The sequence below is a fragment of the Brassica napus genome, chromosome A3 (genome assembly GCF_020379485.1).
Source record: "Brassica napus cultivar Da-Ae chromosome A3, Da-Ae, whole genome shotgun sequence".
Lineage (NCBI taxonomy): Eukaryota > Viridiplantae > Streptophyta > Magnoliopsida > Brassicales > Brassicaceae > Brassica > Brassica napus.
The window spans coordinates 36656556-36666790 of record NC_063436.1 but is presented as its reverse complement, the minus strand read 5'-3'; the positions used below and the strand labels follow the sequence as shown (position 1 = coordinate 36666790).

At 42.1% G+C, this 10235-nt stretch overlaps 1 protein-coding gene across 1 annotated transcript; it reads right to left on the bottom strand.

The window, feature by feature from the left end:
- Positions 1-8323: 8323 nt before the first annotated feature.
- Positions 8324-9907, bottom strand: LOC106350740. The gene is made up of 2 exons (XM_013790592.2): positions 9898-9907; positions 8324-8646 (listed from the first exon to the last, which is right to left on the bottom strand). Exons 1-2 carry the CDS (start codon positions 9905-9907, stop codon positions 8324-8326), a joined length of 333 nt encoding a protein of 110 aa, XP_013646046.2.
- Positions 9908-10235: the final 328 nt, after the last annotated feature.

Genomic DNA, 10235 nt, shown 5'->3' with positions numbered 1-10235 from the left:
CGAAACCACGTGAGTTTTGGTAATCTATCCATCTTTAATTATAAGGACCCCGCCAAAGCATAAATTTCCATCTCCAACCTGACACATCGTAGAGCTCATGTCCTCGCGAGTTGAGAAATACCCAACTCTCTAGGAACACGCGAAATACTCATTGAACCAGCGCCGGTTTAACGTGGTGTATTTCGCTAAACCACGTGAGTTTTGGTAATCCAAACACGTTAAACCAGCGTCGGTTTAACGTGTTCTCTGGTGTCTTTCGCGAACCCACGTGATTTTTGGTAATCCATCCATCTTCAATTATAAGGACCCCGCCAAAGCATATATTTCCATCTCCAACCTGACTTCTTCACGTGAGCTCATGTCCTCGCGAGTTGAGAAATACCCAACTCTCTACGAACACGCGAAATACTCATTGAACCAGCGTCGGTTTAACGTGGTGTATTTCGCGAAACCACGTGAGTTTTGGTAATCCAAACACGTTAAACCAGCGTCAGTTTAACGTGTTCTCTGGTGTCTTTTGCGAAACCACGTGAGTTTTGGTAATCCATCCATCTTCAATTATAAGGACCCCGCCAAAGCATAAATTTCCATCTCCAACCTGACACCTCGTAGAGCTCATGTCCTCGCGAGTTGAGAAATACCCAACTCTCTAGGAACACGCGAAATACTCATTTAACCAGCGTCGGTTTAACGTGGTGTATTTCGCTAAACCCCGTGAGTTTTGGTAATCCATCCATCTTCAATTATAAGGACCCCGCCAAAGCATAAATTTCCATCTCCAACCTGACACCTCGTAGAGCTCATGTCCTCGCGAGTTGAGAAATACCCAACTCTCTAGGAACACGCGAAATACTCATTGAACCAGCGTCGGTTTCACGTGGTGTATTTCGCGAAACCACGTGAGTTTTTGTAATCCAAACACGTTAAACCAGCGTCGGTTTAACGGGTTCTCTGGTGTCTTTCGCGAAACCACGTGAGTTTTGGTAATCTATCCATCTTTAATTATAAGGACCCCGCCAAAGCATAAATTTCCATCTCCAACCTGACACATCGTAGAGCTCATGTCCTCGCGTGTTGAGAAATACCCAACTCTCTAGGAACACGCGAAATACTCATTGAACCAGCGTCGGTTTAACGTGGTGTATTTCGCGAAACCACGTGAGTTTTGGTAATCCATCCATCTTCAATTATAAGGACCCCGCCAAAGCATAAATTTCCATCTCCAACCTGACACCTCGTAGAGCTCATGTCCTCGCGAGTTGAGAAATACCCAACTCTCTAGGAACACTCGAAATACTCATTGAACCAGCGTCGGTTTAACGTGGTGTATTTCGCGAAACCACGTGAGTTTTTGTAATCCAAACACGTTAAACCAGCGTCGGTTTAACGGGTTCTCTGGTGTCTTTCGCGAAACCACGTGAGTTTTGGGAATCTATCCATCTTTAATTATAAGGACCCCGCCAAAGCATAAATTTCCATCTCCAACCTGACACATCGTAGAGCTCATGTCCTCGCGAGTTGAGAAATACCCAACTCTCTAGGAACACGCGAAATACTCATTGAACCAGCGACGGTTTAACGTGGTGTATTTTGCAAAACCATGTGAGTTTTGGTAGCTTCATCCATCTTCAATTATAAGGACCCGCCAAAGCATAAATTTCCATCTCCAACCTGACACATCGTAGAGCTCATGTCCTCGCGAGTTAAGAAATACCCAACTCTCTAGGAACACGCGAAATACTCATTGAACCAGCGTCGGTTTCACGTGGTGTATTTCGCGAAACCACGTGAGTTTTGGTAATCCAAACACGTTAAACCAGCGTCGGTTTAACGTGTTCTCTGGTGTCTGTCACGAAACCACGTGAGTTTTGGTAATCCATCCATCTTCAATTATAAGGACCCCGCCAAAGCATAAATTTCCATCTCCAACCTGACACCTCGTAGAGCTCATGTCCTCGCGTGTTGAGAAATACCCAACTCTCTAGGAACACGCGAAATACTCATTGAACCAGCGTCGGTTTAACGTGGTGTATTTCGCGAAACCACGTGAGTTTTGGTAATCCATCCATCTTCAATTATAAGGACCCCGCCAAAGCATAAATTTCCATCTCCAACCTGACACCTCGTAGAGCTCATGTCCTCGCGAGTTGAGAAATACCCAACTCTCTAGGAACACGCGAAATACTCATTGAACCAGCGTCGGTTTAACGTGGTGTATTTCGCGAAACCACGTGAGTTTTTGTAATCCAAACACGTTAAACCAGCGTCGGTTTAACGGGTTCTCTGGTGTCTTTCGCGAAACCACGTGAGTTTTGGTAATCTATCCATCTTTAATTATAAGGACCCCGCCAAAGCATAAATTTCCATCTCCAACCTGACACATCGTAGAGCTCATGTCCTCGCGAGTTGAGAAATACCCAACTCTCTAGGAACACGCGAAATACTCATTGAACCAGCGACGGTTTAACGTGGTGTATTTTGCAAAACCATGTGAGTTTTGGTAGCTTTATCCATCTTCAATTATAAGGACCCCGCCAAAGCATAAATTTCCATCTCCAACCTTACTTCTTCACGTGAGCTCATGTGCTCGCGAGTTGAGAAATACCCAACTCTCTAGGAACACGCGAAATACTCATTGAACCAGCGCCGGTTTAACGTGGTGTATTTCGCTAAACCACGTGAGTTTTGGTAATCCAAACACGTTAAACCAGCGTCGGTTTAACGTGTTCTCTGGTGTCTTTCGCGAACCCACGTGATTTTTGGTAATCCATCCATCTTCAATTATAAGGACCCCGCCAAAGCATATATTTCCATCTCCAACCTGACTTCTTCACGTGAGCTCATGTCCTCGCGAGTTGAGAAATACCCAACTCTCTACGAACACGCGAAATACTCATTGAACCAGCGTCGGTTTAACGTGGTGTATTTCGCGAAACCATGTGAGTTTTGGTAATCCAAACACGTTAAACCAGCGTCAGTTTAACGTGTTCTCTGGTGTCTTTTGCGAAACCACGTGAGTTTTGGTAATCCATCCATCTTCAATTATAAGGACCCCGCCAAAGCATAAATTTCCATCTCCAACCTGACACCTCGTAGAGCTCATGTCCTCGCGAGTTGAGAAATACCCAACTCTCTAGGAACACGCGAAATACTCATTTAACCAGCGTCGGTTTAACGTGGTGTATTTCGCGAAACCCCGTGAGTTTTGGTAATCCATCCATCTTCAATTATAAGGACCCCGCCAAAGCATAAATTTCCATCTCCAACCTGACACCTCGTAGAGCTCATGTCCTCGCGAGTTGAGAAATACCCAACTCTCTAGGAACACGCGAAATACTCATTGAACCAGCGTCGGTTTCACGTGGTGTATTTCGCGAAACCACGTGAGTTTTGGTAATCCAAACACGTTAAACCAGCGTCGGTTTAACGTGTTCTCTGGTGTCTGTCACAAAACCACGTGAGTTTTGGTAATCCATCCATCTTCAATTATAACGACCCCGCCAAAGCATAAATTTTCATCTCCAACCTGACACCTCGTAGAGCTCATGTCCTCGCGAGTTGAGAAATACCCAACTCTCTAGGAACACGCAAAATACTCATTGAACCAGCGTCGGTTTAACGTGGTGTATTTCGCGAAACCACGTGAGTTTTTGTAATCCAAACACGTTAAACCAGCGTCGGTTTAACGGGTTCTCTGGTGTCTTTCGCGAAACCACGTGAGTTTTGGTAATCCATCCATCTTTAATTATAAGGACCCCGCCAAAGCATAAATTTCCATCTCCAACCTGACACATCGTAGAGCTCATGTCCTCGCGAGTTGAGAAATACCCAACTCTCTAGGAACACGCGAAATACTCATTGAACCAGCGACGGTTTAACGTGGTGTATTTTGCAAAACCATGTGAGTTTTGGTAGCTTCATCCATCTTCAATTATAAGGACCCCGCCAAAGCATAAATTTCCATCTCCAACCTGACTTCTTCACGTGAGCTCATGTGCTCGCGAGTTGAGAAATACCCAACTCTCTAGGAACACGCGAAATACTCATTGAACCAGCGCCGGTTTAACGTGGTGTATTTCGCTAAACCACGTGAGTTTTGGTAATCCAAACACGTTAAACCAGCGTCGGTTTAACGTGTTCTCTGGTGTCTTTCGCGAACCCACGTGATTTTTGGTAATTCATCCATCTTCAATTATAAGGACCCCGCCAAAGCATATATTTCCATCTCCAACCTGACTTCTTCACGTGAGCTCATGTCCTCGCGAGTTGAGAAATACCCAACTCTCTACGAACACGCGAAATACTCACTGAACCAGCGTCAGTTTAACGTGGTGTATTTCGCGAAACCACGTGAGTTTTGGTAATCCAAACACGTTAAACCAGCGTCAGTTTAACGTGTTCTCTGGTGTCTTTTGCGAAACCACATGAGTTTTGGTAATCCATCCATCTTCAATTATAAGGACCCCGCCAAAGCATAAATTTCCATCTCCAACCTGACACCTCGTAGAGCTCATGTCCTCGCGAGTTGAGAAATACCCAACTCTCTAGGAACACGCGAAATACTCATTGAACCAGCGTCGGTTTAACGTGGTGTATTTCGCGAAACCACGTGAGTTTTTGTAATCCATCCATCTTCAATTATAAGGACCCCGTCAAAGCATAAATTTCCATCTCCAACCTGACACCTCGTAGAGCTCATGTCCTCGCGAGTTGAGAAATACCCAACTCTCTAGGAACACGCGAAATACTCATTGAACCAGCGTCGGTTTCACGTGGTGTATTTCGCGAAACCACGTGAATTTTGGTAATCCAAACACGTTAAACCAGCGTCGGTTTAACGTGTTCTCTGGTGTCTGTCACAAAACCACATGAGTTTTGGTAATCCATCCATCTTCAATTATAAGGACCCCGCCAAAGCATAAATTTTCATCTCCAACCTGACACCTCGTAGAGCTCATGTCCTCGCGAGTTGAGAAATACCCAACTCTCTAGGAACACGCGAAATACTCATTGAACCAGCGTCGGTTTAACGTGGTGTATTTCGCGAAACCACGTGAGTTTTTGTAATCCAAACACGTTAAACCAGCGTCGGTTTAACGGGTTCTCTGGTGTCTTTCGCGAAACCACGTGAGTTTTGGTAATCCATCCATCTTTAATTATAAGGACCCCACCAAAGCATAAATTTCCATCTCCAACCTGACACATCGTAGAGCTTATGTCCTCGCGAGTTGAGAAATACCCAACTCTCTAGGAACACGCGAAATACTCATTGAACCAGCGACGGTTTAACGTGGTGTATTTTGCAATACCATGTGAGTTTTGGTAGCTTCATCCATCTTCAATTATAAGGACCCCGCCAAAGCATAAATTTCCATCTCCAACCTGACTTCTTCACATGAGCTCATGTGCTCGCGAGTTGAGAAATACCCAACTCTCTAGGAACACGCAAAATACTCATTGAACCAGCGCCGGTTTAACGTGGTGTATTTCGCTAAACCACGTGAGTTTTGGAAATCCAAACACGTTAAACCAGCGTCGGTTTAACGTGTTCTCTGGTGTCTTTCGCGAAACCACGTGATTTTTGGTAATCCATCCATCTTCAATTATAAGGACCCCGCCAAAGCATATATTTCCATCTCCAACCTGACTTCTTCACGTGAGCTCATGTCCTCGCGAGTTGAGAAATACCCAACTCTCTACGAACACGCGAAATACTCATTGAACCAGCGTCGGTTTAACGTGGTGTATTTCGCGAAACCACGTGAGTTTTGGTAATCCAAACACGTTAAACCAGCGTCAGTTTAACGTGTTCTCTGGTGTCTTTTGCGAAACCACGTGAGTTTTGGTAATCCATCCATCTTCAATTATAAGGACTCCGCCAAAGCATAAATTTCCATCTCCAACCTGACACCTCGTGGAGCTCATGTCCTCGCGAGTTGAAAAGTACCCAACTCTCTAGGAACACGCGAAATACTCATTGAACCAGCGTCGGTTTAACCTTACCATTCGAATCCCGCTTGGTTTTAAATAACCATTTACAACCAATGGGTTTATTTCCTTCTGATAATTTAACGATTTCCGAAACCTCATTGTCTAGCATTGACTGATACTCTTCTTTTACTGCTTCGAGCCACATATCCGACATGGAACAACTCATAGCCTGAAGGAAGGTGATTGGATCATCTTCCAAAAGAGTTTGATTTTCGTCATGTTCCATTAGAAATACTAATATAATCATCTGGAATAGTATTTCTCCTGACTCGGGCGGATCGCCTAAGAGCAACTTGATCTTGCTGCACTAGTTCTTGAGGATTTTGATTTTGACCTTCTTGTACGATATCATCGACAACCTGAGTTGGAGGGACGACTTCATTATCAACCTGAGGATCCAAATTTACTTCATCAGAAGTAACTATACGAATCGGTATGGGTACTGGAGCCGATTCTTCCTCAAAATTGATATCCTTAACCTTATTTCTCCCCCCAAAATCAATATCCTCAAAGAACGTAGCAATTCCCGTCTCAAAGATATTCTTAGCAGTAGGATCGTAAAACTTATACCCCCTTGAGCGTTCAGAATAACCAATAAAGTAACTGCTAATTGTTCTTGAGTCCAGTTTCTTTTCATACGGCTTGTAAGGCCTTGCCTCAGCTGGACTTCCCCATATCCGAAGGTGCTTTAGACTAGGCTTACGACCAGTCCAAACCTCATAGGGGGTTTTAGCAGTTTCTTTAGTTGGTACCCTATTAAGAATGTATGCTGCAGTCTTTAGTGCCTCTCCCCAGAGTGATTCAGGTAAGGAGGAATGACTAATCATACTCCTTACCATGTCCTTAAGAGTGTGATTCCTTCTCTCAGACACACCATTCATGCTAGGCGTCCCTGGCATGGTGTACTGAGGCACAATACCACACTCCTCTAGGTATCTGGCAAACGGTCCTGGATGTTGTTCACCTGAGCCATCATACCGACCGTAGTATTCACCACCGCGATCAGATCTGACAGTCTTTATCCTTCGGTCGAGTTGGTTCTCGACGTCAGCCTTAAACTTTTTGAACACGTCCAAAGATTCTGATTTCTCATGAATGAGAAATAGGTATGCATATCGAGAGTAATCGTCAATGAATGATTTAAAGTATTGTTGACCATTCCAAGAAGCCGTAGGGAACGGTCCACAAATATCTGTATGTATCAACTCAAGGACTTCAGTAACTCTATATGCACCTAATCTCTTATGCTTGGTCTGTTTTCCTTTAATGCAATCCACACATATATCACAATCTGTGAACTTTATGGAACTCAATATACCTTCTGACACGAGACGCTCAACTCTATTTCTAGAGATGTGACCTAGGCGTTGGTGCCAAAGAGTTCCTGAATTTGCATTTTCGAACTTTCGTTTAGTACCTCTTGATTCAACATTTAAACTTTCATCTTTAGAGTTTATAATGTCAAGCATATAAAGACTGTGTTTTTCCAAAAGTTTACCGGTCCCAATAAATTCTGAATTTAAAGACAAAGTAGCGGTTCCTTTCTCAGTTAGACAAGAATAACCTGAGTTGTCTAACCAAGGGCCGGAGACCAAATTAAGTCTAAAAGACGGTACAACAAAAGTGTCTTTCAAATCCAAAAAATGACCGGAACTAAAAAACAGTCTAAAATGTGTGATTGCCTCCACATGCACCGGACTCCCATTAGCCACATGAATGCGTCTTTCAGCATCAGTTGGGGTTCGATAGCACAGGAAACCCTGAAGTGAAACACTGATGTTAGTAGTAGCATCAGAGTCTAACCACCAAGTGTTTATAGGTTCTTCAACTAAGTTCGTTTCCGAACAGACCAAAGCAAAGAACATGCCTTTCTTAGCACGCCATGCGTGATACTTAGGGCAGTGTTTCTTTATGTGTCCACCCTTCCTGCAAAAGAAACATGTATCTTCAACCTTAGCATGTTTCTTTTGGGTAGGACCCTTAGCAGCATAATCCTTAACAGGCTCAAATTTCTTTCTTTTGCCCTGTCCCTTAGAGGTGTAAACCATATGAGCACTTTCAGTCTTTTCTTGTTTCATTCTCTCTTCCTCTTGCACACAATACGCAATGAGCTCGTTAAGAGACCATTGCTCCTTCTGTGTGTTATAACTTGATTTCAGCTGACTGAACTGAGCAGGAAGAGAGTTCAAGACAAAGTATATGAGCAATCCAGCCGGAAGCTCAGTCTTTAGTGCCTTGAGTTTTGAAACAATATTGGACATTTCCAAAATGTACTCCCTTATTTTTCCATTGCCATGGTGCCTCATCGTATTAAAGCGATGCAAAAGCATGCTTATTTCCGCCTTATCGCTTCTTGCAAGCGCGAATCCATCTCGGCAAGGAACTGTTTGAGATCATTGATCTCCTCACCACCTCTAAAGGTTTCTGGAATGGTGTCCTTAACGATCATCAAACCCATGCGATTTGAACGCTCCCACTTCTCATGAACAGCTTTATATTCTTGAGTGTTGTCATCCATAGGACAAGCAGGTTTGTCCATCCTTAGCGCAAGGTCGAGATCCATACACCCCAGAACAATCTTAACTTTATTTTTCCATTCGGAAAAATTAGAACCCGTAAGAGTTGGAATGGATCCTAAGTTGGCAGACAAAGTAGCTGAAAAGAGAACAAAAAACCGTATTCATTACTCACTATCCGAAGAAATCAATAACAAATTTTAATAGATTATGCTTCCCATCCAAGATACCAAATGTAACATCAATATCAAGTTTTTGGACAGTAATATCGACTACTAGCGGTACTCTTGTTATAATGATCAAATACTGACAATAATTCATGATAAACAATAAACCCTTTGGGCCGATTTATCATTCACATGTTAAAATCCATATAATTGTCACGTATTCACCATCACAATTGTATGTACAATTCGGCCAAACATCAAATCTTCCTTTGGGCCGATTTGACATCCGCATGAATATTGCACATACGTATATATGTAAACCCGGGCCAAATACAACCTTCCTTTGGGCCGATTAAATATTCGTCATGAATTTACGTACATACTTCCTTTAATAATTCTTTTGTAAAATCTCATCAAGAGAGGTCTTCCTTTGGGCCGACATCTTAATTTAATTAAAAAATTAAATTATTAAAGATGCATAATCAAATTTATTAGTTGATTTAAAACTAATTTATTCTTGCGCAGACTATAACCAGATGTCTGTGGGCTCTTTGTGCAAGAATACTAAAGTGGCGCAGTGGTTAGAGACATAGGAGTGGGTGTTAGCTTTCAAGCGTGACTTGGGTTCGAAACCCACCTTATGCGCTTTTTAAATTTAATTAAAAGCTAACGAGCCTGACTATAAGTTTGTTCTAAACCGGCCCAACTCATTTAAAAGATAAGAAACTGAGCCAAAATAATTAAATTCACAGGCCCAGAATAATTGATTAAATCAGAAGCTGGATATGGACCAAATAACCAAAGAAGCTCACCACGAACTAGTCTCTAACCTCAGGAAGCTATAACCTTATGAACAATATTTTCCAGAACTAAATCCATAAACTTTTTCTAGATCTGAATTTAAATGTTTTTCACTAGATAACAACGAAAGATCTAGATCTAAACATGCCCGAAAAATTCAGATCTTACACAGATCCCAGAATACTTAATTTATCTTAAACCTTAGTGCAAATCAGATTCAACAATCCAATATTTTCACACAATAATAAAATCCGAATTTATATTATGAACTTTAAATAAATTTGAATTTCCTTTAGATCCAAACAGAAAATCAATATGGTTCTCTGATACCAATTGTTAATTTTAAATTCAACAATGATTCATCAAAATGAATCCTTTAACCATATGATTCTCTGATTGAATATACTTAAGCGGAAGCGTACCTGTATCCATCGCTTTTCGGATTTGAAGTTAGGGAACGGATCTTCCAAAGCAAGCTCTATTTGACTTCAGTTCTCTATTGATGGGATATAGAGAGATTCTGTATTTTCGGCCATGGTTTCCTTGGGGACCATAACCCTCTTTATATAGAGAATTAATTTCTAGTTTAGCCCTTCATTAAACTATAAATTACTTAAGGTATCCACATATAAATATTTCATAAAACTTATGCCCAAGCCTTTACCTTATTCACAATAGTGACCACTTAAATAGGCTAATTGATTAATGGTTCTATCGTATTTATTCCTTAACATATGTGACCCCACTAAATGATCTTACA